This window comes from Harmonia axyridis, chromosome 2 (assembly GCF_914767665.1).
Source record: "Harmonia axyridis chromosome 2, icHarAxyr1.1, whole genome shotgun sequence".
Classification (NCBI taxonomy): domain Eukaryota; kingdom Metazoa; phylum Arthropoda; class Insecta; order Coleoptera; family Coccinellidae; genus Harmonia; species Harmonia axyridis.
The window spans coordinates 9,072,950-9,093,791 of record NC_059502.1 but is presented as its reverse complement, the minus strand read 5'-3'; the positions used below and the strand labels follow the sequence as shown (position 1 = coordinate 9,093,791).

The 20,842-nt window shown below is 38.3% G+C and overlaps 1 protein-coding gene across 1 annotated transcript in view; it reads left to right on the top strand.

The window, feature by feature from the left end:
• LOC123674083 (wiskott-Aldrich syndrome protein family member 2-like) overlaps positions 1–20,842 on the top strand; it is a 120,942-nt gene that overhangs the window by 11,813 nt on the left and 88,287 nt on the right. Inside the window, exons 4-5 of the mRNA XM_045608943.1 lie at positions 8,789–8,824; positions 14,228–14,335. Coding sequence (XP_045464899.1) covers positions 8,789–8,824; positions 14,228–14,335 — 144 coding nt within the window. The remainder of the gene's footprint in view (positions 1–8,788; positions 8,825–14,227; positions 14,336–20,842) is intronic.

Here is a 20,842-nt window from a genome sequence, read left to right as displayed (position 1 = left end):
GCTCCTGACGTTGTAAAACTCCGACTCGACCCGCTAGCTCTGCTGCACGTGAAAAGTCCGATGATTTACCGACCCCCGGCTTTTAATTCGAGTGGCCGCGATACCAGCCCGGGCTAACAACCGTGTAAAATGCTCGCCGAATTTTTCCCTCGCGGGTGCTACACCGGACCGGTGCCGTGTTCTGTCGGATTAACGCGGGGGGCGGCGTATATGCATCTGCCCCCATCGTCCGTCCGTCCGACGAGGGGTACAGGGGTTGAGGGGCGGCGGATGTTTCGAAAAGTTGATTAATGCGGGGTGTTTGCTAGAATTTGGGACTGTCGTACGCCGTAGGAGGGTTGGTGAGCTCGGTGACCCCGTGACCCATCGGGGTAGGCTGGTTTTGGATCCCTCTGTATTGGCGTCGAACTGTTTATGATGGCTACTATCTTGAATTCCACTATTAAAAGTGTGTAGGTTTGTTCTAAAACCAGTTCTGCTGCAGTTCTGAATTAATTCATAACTGCCTTTCTATCCTACATGAAATTTTTGAGTTGCTTTAGTGGTCGTCAATATTCATATAGCAAAATGAACATAGTATACTATATGACACTTAGGTATAAGTTTGCGATTGATCAAAATTTCAAAAGATATCCAAACGCTGGAAAAAATGTAGAAAATCTAGGTTAACAAGGCCACAAATTGACTTGATGGTCTTGCTTCCATGGCTTTGTCGGCGTCATTTCTCCAACTCCGTCTTGGCCTCCTCTCTTCGATCTTTCTAGAGATATCCACTCCAACACTTTTCTTGCTCATCATGTTCCATTCCATCCGTTTTGTGTTTTTGAAACATGCCAATTCTTTCCTATGTACGTCATCAATAATATTTTCTCGATGTTCATTTGCTTCCTGATTTTTGCATTCCTTACTTTCTTCAACCTCCACAACTCCTTCTTAAAAGTGCATCTCTGTAGCCATCTCTTGGATGTATAATGCACAGCAGTCATGTTGACTCTGATGAACCCCAAAAGTGACCTGTTGCTTTAAGCAATATGGCTTTTCATATTTGATTCAGGATCTCATCTTTCATCACGTAAGCCCTTTCATCCTTGCATCATGCATGCCCAAAAAGAATCTTGATTCACCAGTCACCACTAGATACTATATTATCTCATTCGAAGTTCAAGTTGAGTCGTGCAAGGGTGACGTGGTGATATCAATTTTCTAACTTATATCATGTATCTGGATAATGGGTGAGCCTATTAGGAACGACAGTGCTTGCCACGTCAAGAGCGTCAACATTAACGTCTAGCGCTGTACTACTGTATGAGGTATAGCAGGTGAAAGCGGAGTTGGCAAGTCCGCTCTCGACCAGGAACCATTCTTGTTGACAGGCAAATTACCTGTCGACTATGATAGTTCTTCTGTGCTACATATCACTATGAGGGAATGTGGGTATTTGCTCTTCACAGGGTTATACCCCTAAAACTGGTGAGTTGACCCTATCTCAGGTCTTCAGTAACTTTGTGAGCCTTCGAGCTGCCCTGACCAGTCGAAGGGAATGAGCTAGTCGACATTGGGAGCAAGTTGAGGGCTTATCCCACAATTAAACAGCTCGTCGACAGCTCAGCGACAGCTCCTGAAGATGCCAAACAAGTAACTTTTAACTAAACAATTTCCAATTGGAATGAAGGAGAGGAGAAGAATGATATAAAAGGAATATTTTCAATCACCATCAACATCAATACAAGATCCAAAGGAATAGTAGAAATCTATACTTGCGAATGAAGCAGCTGTTTTTTAATATAACTTCTGAAAGAAAAGACCGTCAGGCGAAAATTTAGCTTTCCCAAATAACAAACCAAATCAGATGTTATATACGAGAATGATTTTTTGCGAATTCCTTCTCGCGGCATTCGCAAATCGATGACGAGTCATCTTTTCGCAGCGCATAACTTTTAGCCTGGCCTACACGAATAATAATCAAAATTATAAACTACATTGAATGAATACTATTATGCATTAAATAGTAAATACGGAAACTATGCCGGTCAGCATTTTTAACTCGATCGCGATAGCGCACAATCGCCTCAAAAAACAGCGATAATGCGAGAACAACGATAACAACGCAAGATGATCCATCCGCCGACGTCAACATCGGCCGCGACGCCGTCTCTTCCTCCATTCACGTCTTCGTCGTACTCGCGGCCGAGCAGCGTCGACCAGCGTCGTCGGCGAAAAATTTGACGAAAAATAGAAAAATAGTATAAAACGTGCCTTTCATTGTGTTCGACTTTTACTGCCGAGGGGAAACCCCTAATTGATATGCGGCCGGGGATTAGGCCTCGATCCCGCTTTTTGTGTTTTCCTGCGGCCGACGTTTTCGGTAATTGACGCGTGTTCATTGTTCCTTTGTTTTTCGGCAACAAGCGACGGCTGTCTGTTTCTTGCCCCTCCGCCGATGCTTTAAGTGGGCATTATTTCGGCGGCATTTTACTACCAAGGCATGTCGGACGATTTGTATGCCGTCGGGACGACGGCGGCATCGGACTGCAGTGGTGAGGGGCAGGAGGTAGGATGCACGGTAAGTTTATTATCTACTTCGATACACTGCGACGTTGCTGCTAATATCAATAAGTTTCAACAATTTCGGTATTTTAAGAGAAACACCCTGTATGTTATTAGTTTTTCGGCTCGCTGTAACCTCCAGATTGTTTCTGTATCAACTTCCTCATCTCCATCTCTAACGGTTGTCGAGTAGTTGATTGATGTAACTCCTTTTTCGTGCAATAGCTTACCTCAAACTATATAATCATTACTTCGATACTTTGAATCCTAGAGATATGAAATTTCGGGTATTGATTACCAAAATTCAGTCTATCATTTACGTATAACCATATATTGAGTGTACAACTTTGCTTCCGCTGTTTTGCAAGGACTGTATAGATCGTAGATGTCATACAATATCCCCATTTTGTCTCAATTTTCCGATTACTCTAGCTGAGCTGATTTCAAAAATGTATCACATGTTGATTCCAATTGGTACAGGGTGGACAAAAATACAATAGTTTTGTGTGTGCTCATAAAGAAACGCGTAACATTCTTCATTAGTTAAATTAACAATATATCAAAAATACTTATTGTCTAGCGGCAATTGGTTTGAGTAAAACACCCTTTAGTTTGTTACATTTTTAGATTAATAAAAATGAGCTGTTTTAAAACATGTTTGGTACTTATTGTCTAGCAGACAGAATATGAAAGAAATTATTTCTTATCAATTTAAAGAAGAACATAGTCGTCTAGTTTTTTGTGAAATGTCATTATTTGTTTATTGCCGCTAGACCATGAGTATTTTTGATAATATTGTTAATTTAACTAATAAAGAGTGTTACGCGTTACTTTATGAGCACACACAAAACTATTGTATTTTTGTCCACCCTGTACTAATTGAAATCAACATGTGATACATTTTTGGAAGCAGCTCAGCTAGAGTAATCGGAAAATTGAGACAAAATGGGGATGTTCCATTTTAAAAAAAAGACGGTGACGTCATTACTCGAAAGTAATTCACCCTGTATATTAGATTATTATTGTAAAATACGGTAAATTAAAATGAAAAATCGACGTGTTTCAGGATTCTTTCTCAAAATGGTCTCTTTAGCTAAACTGAATTTGTTCCATACTTTACGGACACAGTGTTTACATGGGAGTGACATTATCCTCAGCACATTTGAGACATTTGAATATGCATATACAGAGGGATTGATAGTAATTTATCGGCGACAAATATAGGCCGACAGGATGCGCGATGGATTAAACTGAAAATAATAATATTTATTCACACTATAAATACAAATACTGTGATTCTGTGCCTCAAAAACTCTAGAAAAGGAACTATTTCAATATATTCGAATTTGCGTATTCCAAAAATCCCAATACCCAGCTCCAATCGTACCAACAACAGTACCACAAACCGCCACCCACTGTTGGTCGACCTGAAAAGTGGATCTCTGCGTTATCTCTCGACCGTCCCGCAGTTATCGTACGTTTACCTCCGCCCCCTCCTCCCTGGCCCACTCGAGCAGCGCTCGGGCCCCCCTCTGACGTAAATTCTCTCGACGGGTCCCCGAGATCCCGCTCTTATCTCCGATGTCCATCTCCATTGTGTCGTACCAATAACATGTAGTAAATTGAAAAGATTATAAAATCAATTGCCCGTACCTCGTACCACGTAGAGGTGGCAGTGTGACAGTCATGCCCCCTGGCGGCAGCGGCGAAGGGATGACTTGGCGTACTACGGGGGGCCAGAAATAGGCGCCCCCCTCGTGCTAGTCGTCTTGATGGGGCGATCGGGTCTAGGAAGTTGGCTGCGAGAGTTCTCGTGTTGAGAGGAGATGTTGCAAGTTTGTAGTCAGATTTTGCCGAAATTGTGTATATATAATTGTTTTTTTAAATCGAAATCAAACTTCATTTTCTATGAATACAGGTAGGGATTCACGGATGGGTTTGATTTTCAAGCTACTTGAATTGAGCTTGACTTCATTTCAAGTCGAGTAGTAGTTTTTCAATCTCAAGTCAACTATTCATTTATCAAGTACTTGAATCATATAAAACTACTTGATTTTTAGAAGTTTTTATTATCAATGAGAGAATGATGAACTGAGAAGAAACCTTACAAAAAACACGTTCATTTATCAAACTTATTGTATAAAAGAACCGAAAATATAATGTGTTTTGAAATGGAAACATAAATTCAGTATATATTAATCGAAACAAAATAAAAAATAATGAAAAAATTAAGTTCCTTAATATTGAGGAACTTCCAGGCTTCGATTTAATAATTTTCCATCCAGGATCTGAGACACATGAGGCATCTTATAGATTTGTCGTCTTGGCTATTGTGGGTTTTTGTAACTATAAGAGAAGCTCTGGAAATTTGTCTTTCAACAGGAGCTGAATATCCTTTTTGTTTGTTTTGTTTGGAAAGACCTTTCTGAAACTAGTAAGAAAATATCTGAAATGTGATACAGCGATACGTGTTGATAGTCAGGCTGCAATCAAAGTATTGAACGCATATATCATCGATTTTAAGGTGGTATTGGAGTGCTGAAGAGAACTCAACGAGATATGAAAGAATAACAAGGGTGCGTAGTTTGATTTCCCGGTCATTCAGGATTTAAAGGAAATAGAGTAGCCAATACATTCGTTAGAGAAGGAGCTGAAACTCCTCATCTACAATAAAGAGTTTCAGAAGTAGAAAAAACCCAAAAAGCAACACTGTGGCTCTATCTTCCTAGATTGGATCATTCCAAAAAGTTTCTTCGAAACTTTGATAGTGCGGGATCTTAAAAGTATCTGGATCTTAGCAAAAATGAAGTGAGAATCACGTTCTTGGTTATTCATGCTGAGTACCTTGATAGGAGCCAGGACAAGTGGTGAAGAACAACCCTAATTTTAACTAAATGCCGACGTTTCAGCATTGATAAAGTTCTAATATACGGACGACACGTCGGCATTTAGTTCTAGTTTAGTACTACAGCTCTGATGGGGGGCACAACATACCATAAGGTCACTGATCATAAAACCTCCCTTAAATCTACATCTACAGGGGTCGAGTGACACATAATTTCAATTCTATTTATCAATCCGCTGAACAAATTTCGCTGTATAGAAAACTTGCAGTGAAGAGCATTAAGTATTTGAGTTTCTGAACGAATTTAATCAATGAGGTGTTCGAATTGCTACCATTCATTTCTAAACAGCAGTTCCTTTTTTCAACATGTTCTTTTAAATTTGGTTACAGTTGAAGAAAACTTCTTGCAGTTAATAAATTTGTTGTTATTGTTGATCTTTTGTGCTACAAAATGTGGACGAAACCATTGAATTATATAATTCAGTTACTACCTTAAAGTGAACAAAGCGAATCGTCAGTTTATTTTTTTGTTATCCTTTTCATGAAAATAAATCCAAACGATGTAATTGTTCACAACAGCTTCATTACTTCAACATAAGCAGGCGTGAAGTACATTTCATGATCTAACTTAAAATCTTCCTCATATTCAACACCGTCCCCTAAAATAACCGAGCAAAAAAAAAAAAAAAACGAGCGCTGTTATTATTTGCGGCCTCCTTGACGTCCCTTAATACGCGCTTACAACCGGCCACAAACAGATTCTATCAGCGCTCTTCTGACTTACAACCGCGCCGAACCGAGCTGAGGAGATCCGATACCAAAAACGAAGACCGTGATGATTTAGAAGGATCGTATTGCCGTTTCTATGGTGTCGTGGGGCAGTCATAATTCCGGTTATCTCCCGATTTATGGGACACGCGATCATCGAAGAAGAAGAGGCGGCAGCCGCGTCGTCGTCGAAAGAAGAAGAAAAAAATGCGCCTCACGTCGAGGAGAAATTAAAACGGATTTATTTCGGGACCCCGGTAGGTTACGGTGCGCCTCTCCCGGTAACGTAATAGCTTTCAGCTTCTGGTAGTTGTCGTTGGTTCTCTTATTACCGACGTCCAATTACGCGTGTTTGTCTCCGGGAAATTATCCTGGGAATTGATGGTAATGACGAGGTGGCTGGAGAGTTTCGGATGACGTTGAGGATTTGGTGATCGCTGGTTGGACTTGAGAATGGAGGTCCAGCAGAGGTTTCTGCTTGATTGCAGAGCGTCTATTGTATGCTGAGGTTTCTTTGTAACGGGTGTTTTTTTAGAGCTATAGAACTTTAAATTGCAATAAAACAACGATGGATTATTCGATTGACATGAATTCTATTTATCCGCAAGATAATCTTGTGGCATTACATTTTAAATATGATTTCTGGCATATGACCGCCACGGCTGGCTCGGATGTAGTCCAATCTGGACGTCCAATTTTCGATGACTTTTTCCAACATTTGTGGCCGTATATCGGCAATAACACGGCGAATGTTGTCTTCCAAATGGTCAAGGGTTTGTGGCTTATCCGCATAGACCAATAACTTTACATAGCCCCACAGAAAGTAGTCTAGCGGTGTTAAATCACAAGATCTTGGAGGCCAATTCACAGGTCCAAAACGTGAAATTAGGCGGTCACCAAACGTGTCTTTCAATAAATCGATTGTGGCACGAGCTGTGTGACATGTTGCGCCGTCTTGTTGGAACCACAGCTCCTGGACATCATGGTTGATCAATTCAGGAATGAAAAAGTTAGTAATCATGGCTCTATACCGATCACCATTGACTGTAACGTTCTGGCCATTATCGTTTTTGAAGAAGTACGGACCAATGATTCCACCAGCCCATAAAGCGCACCAAACAGTCAGTTTTTCCTGGATGTAACGGTGTTTCGACATACACTTGAGGATTAGCTTCACCCCAAATGCGGCAGTTTTGTTTGTTGACGTAGCCATTCAACCAGAAGTGCGCTTCATCGCTAAACAAAATAAAATGGACGTAGTGCGCGATACGTATTTCGCACAGAACCATTATTTTCGAAATAAAATTGCACTATTTGCAAGCGTTGTTCAGGAGTAAGTCTATTCATGATGAATTGCCAAACCAAACTGAGAATAAATCACTTGACAGATGTTAAATCGGTCTCCATCTTGAAAAGTAATGCCAACTTAAAGTTATATACCTCGAAAAAAACACCTGTACCTGCTCTGAAGCTTTTCAGTCCAAAAAAAAAGTCTTTGCTCTCGAAATATTCTTGAACCTCGGCGATCACTTCTTCTCAGAGCCAAATTTCTTTTCTTGGATCTTCTTTCAACCGTTGTTGTTGTGACCACAGTTATCAAGTCATTTTGCACAGAATTTTTCCAATAAAAAAACTGTTTTATTTATTTGTTAGATGAACCTTAAACTTCAATATTTCGATCCAGACTCAACTCTGATCTGAAATTTTGACACGCATCTTGTGTATAGTTTGGTAGTAACAAGAAAAAGTGCTGTGGCATTAACGGTGCCATCTTGCGCAAGCCTGGTACTTATTGAGTGACAAGGTATATCAGAGAAATTTTCAGAAGAAGCAAACCACAGGACTATTTTACTGGTTAGTTTTGTAGTTTGGTACTAACAAGAGAAAGTGTTGTGGCATTAGCGCTGCCATCTTGCGCAAGCCTGGTACTTATTGAGTGACAAGGTATATCATAAAGTAAATATTTTCAGAAGAAGCAAACCACAGGACTATTTCATTGGTAGTATCTATATCTTTCGATGTCGTAGTCTTCGTTGTGGTGTAGCTTAAAGGGAAAACTATACTTTTTATGTGGCCTATTTGAGAATTCGATATATCTGATTGATTCTGTTTGTACCTACATTTTGATCGTAGTCTTTCTACAGGGTGTCGACCTTCAGGTTGACATTTCCTTTAGATTTTCGTTTAAAGATTCAATGTTTCCAAAGTTTTGACGAACATTCCTCATTTCGATATTTGGATAGAGGGGCGCCTCAGGGACCCCTCCTGATCCTCCACTTCATACCCAATCTGCACGCTAGGCCCGGAACTTATTGAGCGAAATGTTATAAACAGCGTTAATTTCCAAAAACTGCAGTATCATTAATTTTTATCCAGCCCATGCACCTGTTATCGTACATTCCCCAATCGCATCAACGTCTCCGAAGCACGATTTTTCAGCACCCTCGCCAGCACTCCTTGACAAATTGTACCGGGCGTACGATTTTATCCTCTAATAATGCTAACGTGACTCGTCCGTTTCTCCAGAGTGATGGACGATGGTATAATCGGTCCCTAGATTTTATCTGCATGCTAATTTATATACACACCGATCCTTTTCATTCAACGAGTTTTTTTTTCTGTTCGCAGGGTCAAGACGAGGACGATGGCGCCTCTGTTACATCGGTAAGTGCTCTTTTTCCACTTTTTTTGTCGTCATTTGAGAAAATCTGGGAAAATTACTAGAAGACTAAGACTTCTTGTAGTGTGTGTTGACCTTTAGTTCAATTAGATTGTCATTTTCTGGTTAACTGTAGGCTCAATGACAGATTTTGTTCTGGGTTCTACCCTTTTTTAACACAAAATATAAGGTCTTCCAATAGGAATGCTTCAAGAAAATACAAAAAGAAAAAAAAATACAATCTCAAGTATTTAATAATACGTTATTAATTATTTATCTGGTTAATGTATCAGCAAAAATGCCATCAACATAACCATTGTCAAACAGAAGACTTCCACGATATTACGTAGGAATCATAATCGAAAGTAACCCAAGGAGAATGCATGTCATCAAGGGAGAGTAGCGATATACCGGTTTCACCCTTGTGCGGGGACATCATTACCGCATAACTCAACCCAATATGACAAACAAAAGAAATAGTAGGCACCTTATTGAACGCTTTGCGCCTGCCAGCGTTCAATAAGGTGCCTACTATTTCGTTTGTTTGTCATCTTGGGTTGCGTTATGCGGTACTGATGAATTGAAAATGCTTGTAATGATAACACAAATGATCACTGATCTTGATAAAATAATTCAATAATGTCTAAACATTCTTGAAGCGTGAGTCCTTCTGTGATAGAATGGCATAACCTACTGTCACTGAACACTAGTGACATAAAAAGCGTCAAAACATAATACCTGACCCTTAGAAAATTTTCTGAAAAATAAAAGTTCCTTCAAGGGAATATTGTATCATTTTATTGATTGATTCGGCTACGTAGATTACGAAAATGCTTACAGTTGGGCGATCAGTACATTATTTCATAAATTATAGGCAAAAATCTGTAATTTTTAAAGAAAAAATTGATAATTTTCCCGCAGCTGCCACTTCTTCTAGACATGGGCTACGCACTTGAAACCTCACTATGTTTTAGAGCGGAACTTGAAGTTTGGAAACGTTTTTATTTGAATGGTCTGTGACGAATGATTCAGGAGATATAACGATTTTTAGAGGCAAAATCAATTTTTTCCCAAATTTCGAGTTCAAATTTCTTCAAAACTGGGAGCTCTACGGAAAATCGGTGAGCAGTGCCATAATTGACGATCTCTGATTAGCCGAATTTCGATCTCACCTGAAAAATTTTTTGTCCAAAAATTTTCGTAAAATTTTCTATACCTAACCCTTAGAAAATTTTCCAAAAAATAAAAGTTCCTTCATGGGAATATTGTATCATTTTATTGATTGATTCGACTATGTAGATTACGAAAATGCTCAGAGTTGGGCGATCAGTACATTATTACATAAATTATAGGCAAAAATCTGTAATTTTTAAAGAAAAAATTGATAATTTTCCCGCAGCTGCCACTTCTTCTAGACATGGGCTACGCACTTGAAACCTCACTATGTTTTAGAGCGGAACTTGAAGTTTGGAAACGTTTTTATTTGAATGGTCTGTGACGAATGATTCAGGAGATATAACGATTTTTAGAGGCAAAATCAATTTTTTCCCAAATTTCGAGTTCAAATTTCTTCAAAACTGGGAGCTCTACGGAAAATCGGTGAGCAGTGCCATAATTGACGATCTCTGATTAGCCGAATTTCGATCTCACCTGAAAAATTTTTTGTCCAAAAATTTTCGTAAAATTTTCTATACCTAACCCTTAGAAAATTTTCCAAAAAATAAAAGTTCCTTCATGGGAATATTGTATCATTTTATTGATTGATTCGACTATGTAGATTACGAAAATGCTCAGAGTTGGGCGATCAGTACATTATTACATAAATTATAGGCAAAAATCTGTAATTTTTAAAGAAAAAATTGATAATTTTCCCGAAGCTGCCACTTCTTCTAGACATGGGCTACGCACTTGAAACCTCACTATGTTTTAGAGCGGAACTTGAAGTTTGGAAACGTTTTTATTTGAATGGTCTGTGACGAATGATTCAGGAGATATAACGATTTTTAGAGGCAAATTCAATTTTTTCCCAAATTTTGAGTTCAATTTTCTTCAAAACTGGGAGCTCTACGGAGAATCGGTGAGCAGTGCCATAATTGACGATCTCTGATTAGCCGAATTTCGATCTCACCTGAAAAATTTTTTGTCCAAAAATTTTCGTAAAATTTTCTATACCTAACCCTTAGAAAATTTTCCAAAAAATAAAAGTTCCTTCATGGGAATATTGTATCATTTTATTGATTGATTCGACTATGTAGATTACGAAAATGCTCAGAGTTGGGCGATCAGTACATTATTACATAAATTATAGGCAAAAATCTGTAATTTTTAAAGAAAAAATTGATAATTTTCCCGCAGCTGCCACTTCTTCTAGACATGGGCTACGCACTTGAAACCTCACTATGTTTTAGAGCGGAACTTGAAGTTTGGAAACGTTTTTATTTGAATGGTCTGTGACGAATGATTCAGGAGATATAACGATTTTTAGAGGCAAAATCAATTTTTTCCCAAATTTCGAGTTCAAATTTCTTCAAAACTGGGAGCTCTACGGAAAATCGGTGAGCAGTGCCATAATTGACGATCTCTGATTAGCCGAATTTCGATCTCACCTGAAAAATTTTTTGTCCAAAAATTTTCGTAAAATTTTCTATACCTAACCCTTAGAAAATTTTCCAAAAAATAAAAGTTCCTTCAAGGGAATATTGTATCATTTTATTGGTTGATTCGACTACGTAGATTACGAAAATGCTTACAGTTGGGCGATCAGTACATTATTACATAAATTATAGGCAAAAATCTGTAATTTTTAAAGAAAAAATTGATAATTTTCCCGAAGCTGCCACTTCTTCTAGACATGGGCTACGCACTTGAAACCTCACTATGTTTTAGAGCGGAACTTGAAGTTTGGAAACGTTTTTATTTGAATGGTCTGTGACGAATGATTCAGGAGATATAACGATTTTTAGAGGCAAATTCAATTTTTTCATAAATTTCGAGTTCAAATTTCTTTAAAACTGGGAGCTCTACGGAAAATCGGTGAGCAGTGCCATAATTGACGATCTCTGATTAGCCGAATTTCGATCTCACCTGAAAAATTTTTTGTCCAAAAATTTTCGTAAAATTTTCTATACTATATTCTATACTCTATAGAAAATTTTCTGAAAAATAAAAGTTCCTTCAAGGGAATATTGTATCATTTTATTGATTGATTCGACTATGTAGATTACGAAAATGCTTACTGTTGGGCGATCAGTACATTATTACATAAATTATAGGCAAAAATCTGTAATTTTTAAAGAAAAAATTGATAATTTATTTAAGTGTTGCCATTGTATCCTTTCTAAATTGTATCATTTTTGTTGAAAAACCCTTCAGAAGGTAGAAAAGTCACTTTTATAATGAAATATGTATACAATTTTTTCCACATGTATGGAAATGATCATTTCCGTTAGAATTTTCATTGTTATTGCTTTCAGAGAACATTTTTTTCGAATAAAATACTTGCGTCGAGCGAGGGAGTCTCATATAAAATCCATTTTGAAATCATAACTATATTTAGATATATCACGAAGTCTCTACCTGCTATTATAGTCATTTTTGAGGCCGTTCCGATGACTGCAAGCGTTTTTTTCGCGATTAAAATCTCTCTCTCTACAGCTTGTGTGTTCAATTAAAAAGGCTTAATTGTTTTCCTTATCTTAATGACGGTAGTGTATTCGCTTTGATGAAATCGACCCTAAGACATATTATACGTTGATCAGCATACGTGGCGACCTTATTATGTTAATTTTTAGAAATTTAGTGCCACTTTGACCGTGATTTGTTCGGTCATCGTTATTATGCGATACATCTCGGGTTTTGCTCGAGAATCTAGGGTTATTCTAATTGTTTTTTTAATACCTAGTTTTATATACTAAGGTTGTTCAATAAGTTTTGCGGTTCGATAAGAGAGCGTTGCTACTAGCTTAAATTTTTCTTGTTATGTTGGTATACTCTTCATATGAACGTGTGTGAAGTTTCATTTCCATCTGCCAATTCATTATTTGTTTACAAGCCATTTTTTATCGACGTGTTACAGTATTTTTTTTACAATGGAAACAATCAAGTATCGTGCAGTGATTGAATATTTATTTTTGGAAGGTTTAAAAGCAAAGGAAATTTATGAACGAATCTTGAAAGTGTATAAGGATTCTTCGCTTTCAATTAGTACATTAGAAAGATGGGTTGCTGACTTCAAACGTGGTCGTAAAATCTTTTAGGAAGATCTACGTCAAGGACGTCTAAACACATCAACAAAAACAGAAATCGTAGAAAAACTACAGGACAATCGTCGAGTGAATGGAAAAGACTTAATAAAAGCCCTAATAAGCATCTCATTGGGTAGGGTGAACAATATGATATTGACTGAAGTAATGGAATTCTAGAAATGCAAAAAATGTGTCGTATTCGCTAACAAAGGAACAAAAACACATTTGAATTCGACTTTCTAAGCAACATTTAGAGCATTTTCGAAATGATGAAGTGGATTTTGTGCGTCGATTCATCACTATGAATGAACCTTGGGTCTACCACAATGATCTTGAATCAAAATTAGGGCTAAAGAGAGGTGTGAGGCTGGTTCTTCGGCTCCGAAACGAGTTCATGTCCAGAAATCGGCCAAGAAGGTGTTGGCATCAGTTTTTTAAGATGCGAAATGAATTTTGTTCGTGGATATCATGAAAACTGGTAAAAATATATTCTGAATGTTATTGTTACCTTCTAGACCGGCTGAAAGAAATTAAAAAAATGACCTGGTTGCAGGAGATAACAATTCTTTTTATCAGTACAATGCACCGTGTCACAAGAGAATTTCGACAAAGGCTAAAATCTATGAATTAAAGTTTGAATTGTAAGAGCATCCACCGTATTCACCAGATTTGGCACTTAGTGACTTCCATCTGTTTCCAAACCTAAGAATGATTATGCGTTGTAAGCGTTTTTCATCAAATGATGAAATCATAACAGATGTAGAACCATATTTTGCAACCCTTCCAGATTCTCACTTCAGGGATGGAATTCATAAATTGGAATCTCGTTGGAACAAGTGTATTGACTTTCAGAGAGACTATATTGAATAATTAAGTGTATTTCAAACCATGAAATTGTGATTTTCTTATCGAACCGCAAAACTTATTGGACAACCTTGTATTTATCTTCGCCTGAAATTAATTTATATAAGTATTAAGTATTCGAATTGACTAATAGGATCTTTTAAATTATATGAAATATTGACATATTTTTTTGACACCTTTATTGATTATACTTTACAGAACATTAATTCCACAAAAAATTCATTGCAATTTTCATTATTTCATTTCTCTCGCTCCTGTTTGAACTTTTCCAAATTCTCTCTGACAAATTTTTCCTTCCAGAATTTAGACCCCAAGAAATGTGTGGAATGGTACGTGACAGCATCGAAAGGGGACTTCCAGGAGCTGTTGAAGTTAGCCAAGGATGAACCACGACTCGTCAACAAAAAGGTAGGAATCCAGCTGGAATTCTAGAGAAATTGTAATTTTTTTTTCGAGAAACTACTTATCGTCCATTCTAATCATCCAACGGGTAATGGCAATTGTTTAGAGTGCTATTCCTGATTTGTTCCTCGCAATCGTCGATAACGGTCAATTATCTGAAGAATAAATAAAGTTGCACGCAACATTGCTGTCAGAACCGTATCGAATCGAAGGATCCTATCATTATGACAGGTCGTCGTCAAAACGTTCTGCGTATTGCCTTGAAAACAGATTCGAGGAAATCGAACGATTGTTTAATTTTAGGCTAATGTTGTTAAGTCAATTTTGTTATCCAGGAATCGTAGATATTAACGAGTTACGTCAAATATTGGAACTTATAAACATAGTCACACATGTCATTTTCAGTAAGTTCAGTAAGTTCAATATGAACTATCAAATTTGACATGAAGCGCGCGGAGATGAAAACATATTAGTGATAAGATATTTTACTCAATTCGCGAGTTTCTCCACAAAGAACGCACTTCTTATGTCTCATAATGAATCAACGTTTCATATTAACTCAAAATATATTGAAATGAATACCTAAATATATCAGAAATTCAGAAAACAAACTTCAAGCGAGCCAAACGACGCGAAACCACCGATGACACTAGGAGAGCAAAAGTTGCCAAACCTTGGATTTCAGCAGGTAGATACAGAAAATAATAAATATTCTGCTTATTATAAATTCGACAATTAGAAAAAATATCAGATTCCAAATATTCAAATTTGCATATTTAAGCGGGAATCACTCAATAAATATATTTCATTCAATATAAGATACATTCATAACGATATAGTAAAATTGTGGATTTGAAAATATATCACAATCCGACAATGTAAACTAACCATTTTGGGGACATGTAAAAATTGTGTATACTTCCTCTATCTATGTTTATACCTCTATGGTAAATATTAACGAGTTAAGTCGAATATTGTATCTTATTGGAAATATACAGGGTTTTCCAATAAGTTAATTGTTAAAATTCACTACAATATGGTGACTACCTGATCGAATCGAGTCCAGCCCTGGTTCCGCTAATATCGCCAACTTCTTCATTGTCTCAAGTTCCTGCTCGAGCCAGATACGTATCTTTAGGAACAGGTAAAACGGGGAATTGATACATCTTCAAAATAACGACCGGGCAGGCAACAATATGTACAAATCGTTCTAATTCTTGGTCCGCCCCCTAGCGTCTAGACTCCAGCGGGATATGATCTTGGAATCGGATAAAAATGTTAGGAGGCGCCTCAGTTTTAGATTTAAGGGCATTTCTTAATAGGTATCTGGATTGCATTAATTTTTTTTTTATTGTTACTGAAATCTCTCCCAAAAATGTTTATAATTCGTACAGTTGATTCTGCGGAATTTGAATCACGTAGAATTTTACATATTTTAATATTAATATTTAGGTTAATATTGTTACCATCGCTCATGCTGAAATTTTTGTTAATCAATTGCATTATTTGATATTCATGGCGTACAACTTTGCTTCCGCCGTTTTTTTCCGAAATTCGAGGCTTTATTGTAAAAAACTGGTTATAAAGGGTGTTTTTTTAGAGCTATAGAACTTTAAATTGCAATAAAACAACGATGGATTATTCGATTGACATGAATTTTATTTATCCGCAATATAATTTTGTGGCATTACATTTTAAATATGATTTCTGGCATATAACCGCCACGGCTGGCTCGGATGTAATCCAATCTGGACGTTCAATTTTCGATGACTTTTTCCAACATTTGTGGCCGTATATCGCCAATAACTCGGGGAAAGTTGTCTTATTCATAGACCAATGACTTTACATAGCCCCACAGAAAGTAGTCTAGCGGTTATAATCACAAGATCATGGAGGCCAATTCACAGGTCCAATACGTGAAATTAGGCGGTCACCAAACGTGTCTTTCAATAAATCGATTGCGCCACGAGCTGTGTGACATGTTGCGCCGTCTTGTTGGAACCACAGCTCCTGGACATCATGGTTGTTCAATTCAGGAATGAAAAAGTTAGTAATCATGGCTCTATACCGATCACCATTGACTGTAACGTTCTGGCCATCATCGTTTTAAAAGAAGTACGGACCAATGATTCCAACAGCCCATAAAGCGCACCAAACAGTCAGTTTTTCTGGATGTAACGGTGTTTCGATATACACTTGAGGATTAACTTCACTCCAAATGCGGCAGTTTTGTTTGTTGACGTAGCCATTCAACCAGAAGTGCGATTCATCGCTAATCAAAATAAAATGGACTTACTGTGCGATACGTATTCCGCACAGCCATTATTTTCGAAATAAAATTGCACTATTTGCAAGCGTTGTTCAGGCGTGAGTCTATTCATGATGAATTGCCAAACCAAACTGAGAATAAATCACTTGACAGTTGATGAATCGGTCGCCATCTTGACAAGTAATGCCAACTTAAAGTTATATACCTCGTATAACAACACCCTATACATTCCGGATTCAAAGCATTGCCGCGATCCACGAATCGATCCAATTTTTAGTTCTTCATAAGACCGGAAGTGCTGGTCAGCCAGGCCGTGTGTTGTTGATCGAAAAAAGTGATAGTCTGAGAGAGCAACATAGGGACGAGGATTGTCATGTTGTAAAATCACTTTATCGTGCCTCTCGTTGTATTGCGGCCGTTTGTCTCTCAATGCTCGGCTCAAACGCATTAATTGCGTTCGATAACGATCGCATGTGATTGTTTCAGTCGGTTTTAACAACTCATAATACACTACGCTGAGCTGGTCCCACCGTGAATATTGGGTTTCCCTGTCGAAAGATTAACAGATCAACTAGGTCCCGGAAGGCTAATAGAGCCGCAACGACCCCGATTCAGTAAAAAAATAATAATAATAATAAACGAAGACTTGGAAGGTTCGAAAACCCGAAAATAAGAAACCAAAAACCGCAACTTCCGTACCGCAACACAACCAATTTGGTCTCCAAGTCGATACAACCTCAAACTTCCACCATCCTCTTCCAGTTTCGATTCTTAATTACCAATCCGACAGGCTATTCATCATCCTCGGCGCTAATTAAACCCTAGCCCGTTTCCCCGTACCGGGCGCCACTGTCCCGTTAACGGGTTCCCATTAAACTATCCACAATTTGTTGTCGTGATTATCGCGACCGAAGACCATCCGTCTTGCCGGACCGGCCTTCCCCCTTTAGCCTACCCGTTAGAGATCGCCAGCCCGAAGACGTCACCAGAGGTCATATTTGTCGACCTCGCGGTTGATGCGCCCCGTTTGTCGAGGCGACGTGCCAAGACAAACAATGTCACGTGCTAATTACGTTTGCAGTGTGGCCGCGGTATCTCTTTGTGGGGATCGGACGTGTCGTGTGTGCCGGCCTTTAGGCGGTGGACTACATCTGGACACTATGCGTTGTTGGTGTGATCGATCGGGGGATGTTTAGGGATTGTAATTGGTCGAAAAGTTGGTGTTGGTTGGCTATAGTTTGTAGCTGTTGAGATTCCATGACCGTGAAATTTGATCCAATGATCAAAGTGCATAATATGTCAAATGTCAACATGGCCGAAAAAAGGTCTGAATATGCAAAGAGAGTCTGACTACGTATTTTCTAAAGGGTGTTTTTTTTAAAGCTATAGAACTTTAAATTGCAATAAAACAACGATGGATTATTCGATATGAATTTTATGTATCCGCAAGATAATCTTGTGGCATTACATTTTGAATATGATTTCTGGCATATTACCGCCACGGCTGGCTCGGATGTAGTCCAATCTGGACGTCCAATTTTCGATGACTTTCCAACATTTGTGGCCGTATATCGGCAATAACACGGCGAATGTTGTCTTCCAAATGGTCAAGGGTTTGTGGCTTATCCGCATAGACCAATGACTTTACATAGAAAGTAGTCTAGCGGGGTTAAATCACAAGATCTTGGAGGCCAATTCACAGGTCCAAAACGTGAAATTAGGCGGTCATCAAGCGTGTCTTTCAACAAATCGATTGTGGCACGAACTGTATGACATGTTGCGCCGTCTTGTTGGAACCACAGCTCCTAGACATCATGGTTGTTCAATTCAGGAATGAAAAAGTTAGTAATCATGGCTCTATACCGATCACCATTGACTGTAACGTTCTATCCATCATCGTTTTTGAAGAAGTACGGACCAATGATTCCACCAGCCCATAAAGCGCACCAAACAGTAAGTTTTTCTGGATGTAACGGTGTTTCGACATACACTTGAGGATTAGCTTCACTCCAAATGTGGCAGTTTTGTTTGTTGACGTAGCCATTCAACCAGAAGTGCGCTTCATCGCTAAATAAAATAAAATGGACGTAGTGCGCGATACGTATTCCGCACAGAACCATTATTTTCGAAATAAAATTGCACTATTTGCAAGCGTTGTTCAGACGTGAGTCTATTCATGATGAATTGCCAAACGAAACTGAGAATAAATCACTTGACAGCTGTTAAATCGGTCGCCATCTTGAACAGTAATGCCAACTTAAAGTTATATACCTCGAAAAAAAAAAACACCTGTTATTTTAACGTTCGCTCCGAAGTAAAACAATATTGAATACAATAATTTTCATTGGAGAACTGTAGAAGGAACAATTCGAAAATGACCATGACGTTACTTTTTCTTATCCTTAATCCATGATGAACATTGAACATTAGTAAATACCCAAAATTCCCTATTTGTGAGTAATCCACCCCACCAAGTAACCAACATAATCAACTACAGATCTCCGGAATGCTGTACGTAACATGAAGAAGCGGAAACAATTTAACTTATTACCTTATCCGGACAGATAGACAATCTTGTACTACCTCCGAAATACTTGGGTTGGTCGAAAATAAGAGCAAGATAAGCGAGGGGCGCCTGTTCTTGACTCATGCCACTCTTTAGGGTTCGATTTCATCGATAAAAACGTCAGGCGTCTTTTTGCACGGCTGTAAATTTCAAATTCGTCTCCGAGTCTGTCTCCGTTCGAGATTCAGATTACCTGATATTCCTCTCGAGTTCTGTTCGGTTTTAAAAGTAGAATTAGAGACGTGGAATAATAACTTCCTGACGATATGACGCCATTAGTAGCGATAGAAACACTATGATTCCGATCAAAAGAACTACACACTCTAATATCCGTCTTTCCAACGATAACTCCATACAGATTGAGATAAATTTTACGAAACTGGCTGTTGGGTTCATATGGAGAATTTCTACCTGTTCAGTTATATGTGAATAAATTTCAGCTTACGAGCAATATTCTCGTAATTTGTAGGTGGTTTTAATTTTCTGCTTTAATATGAAGAAATCTTCGGCTGAGGTTCATCGAATGCACTCAACTGCCTATGGTGAGGCTACTATAGGGTGTTTTTTTCGAGGTGTATAACTTTAAGTTGGCATTACTGTTCGAGGTGGCGACCGATTTAACAGCTGTCAAGTGATTTATTTTCAGTTTGGTTTGGCAATTCATCATGAATAGACTCACGCCTGAACAACGCTTAGAAATAGTGCAATTTCATTTCGAAAATAATGGTTATGTGCGGAATACGTATCGCGCACTACGTCCATTTTATTTTGTTTAGCGATGAAGCGCACTTCTGGTTGATTGGCTACGTCAACAAACGAAACTGCCGCATTTGGAGTGAAGCTAATCCTCAAGTGTATGTCGAAACACCGTTACATCCAGTAAAACTGACTGTTTGGTGCGCTTTATGGGCTGGTGGAATCATTGGTCCGTACTTCTTCAAAAACGATGATGGCCAGAACGTTACAGTCGATGGTGATCGGTATAGAGCCATGATTACTAACTTTTTCATTCCTGAATTGAACAACCATGATGTCCAGGAGCTGTGGTTCCAACGAGACGGCGCAACATGTCACACAGCTCGTGCCACAATCGATTTATTGAAAGACACGTTTGGTGACCGCCTAATTTCACCTTTTGGACCTGTGAATTGGCCTCCAAGATCTTGTGATTTAACACAACTAGACTACTTTCTGTGGGGCTATGTAAAGTCATTGGTCTAGGCGGATAAGCCACAAACTCTTGACCATTTGGAAGACAACATTCTCCGTGTTATTGCCGATATACGGCCACAAATGTTGGAAAAAGTCATCGAAAATTGGACGTCCAGATTGGACTACATCCGAGCCAGCTGTGGTTTTCATATGACAGAAAGCATATTTGAAATGTAATGCCACAAGATTATCTTGTGGATAAATAAAATTCAATCGAATAATCCATCGTTGTTTTCCTCCAAGTGATACTTCATTCATCAAATTTTACGAAAATTTGAAGTGAAATGAAATTCAAATGTGTAGGTGTTCAAACGAATTTGAACTTCGCATGTTAATGATTCACTGCAATTTCCATACTTTTACAAACGGTAAACCCCTGGGTAGTATGCTTGGACCACACTTTTCGAAACATACGGTAATGCTCATTAGTATGGTTGTCTTTATCTTATATTATTTTGAGGGAACA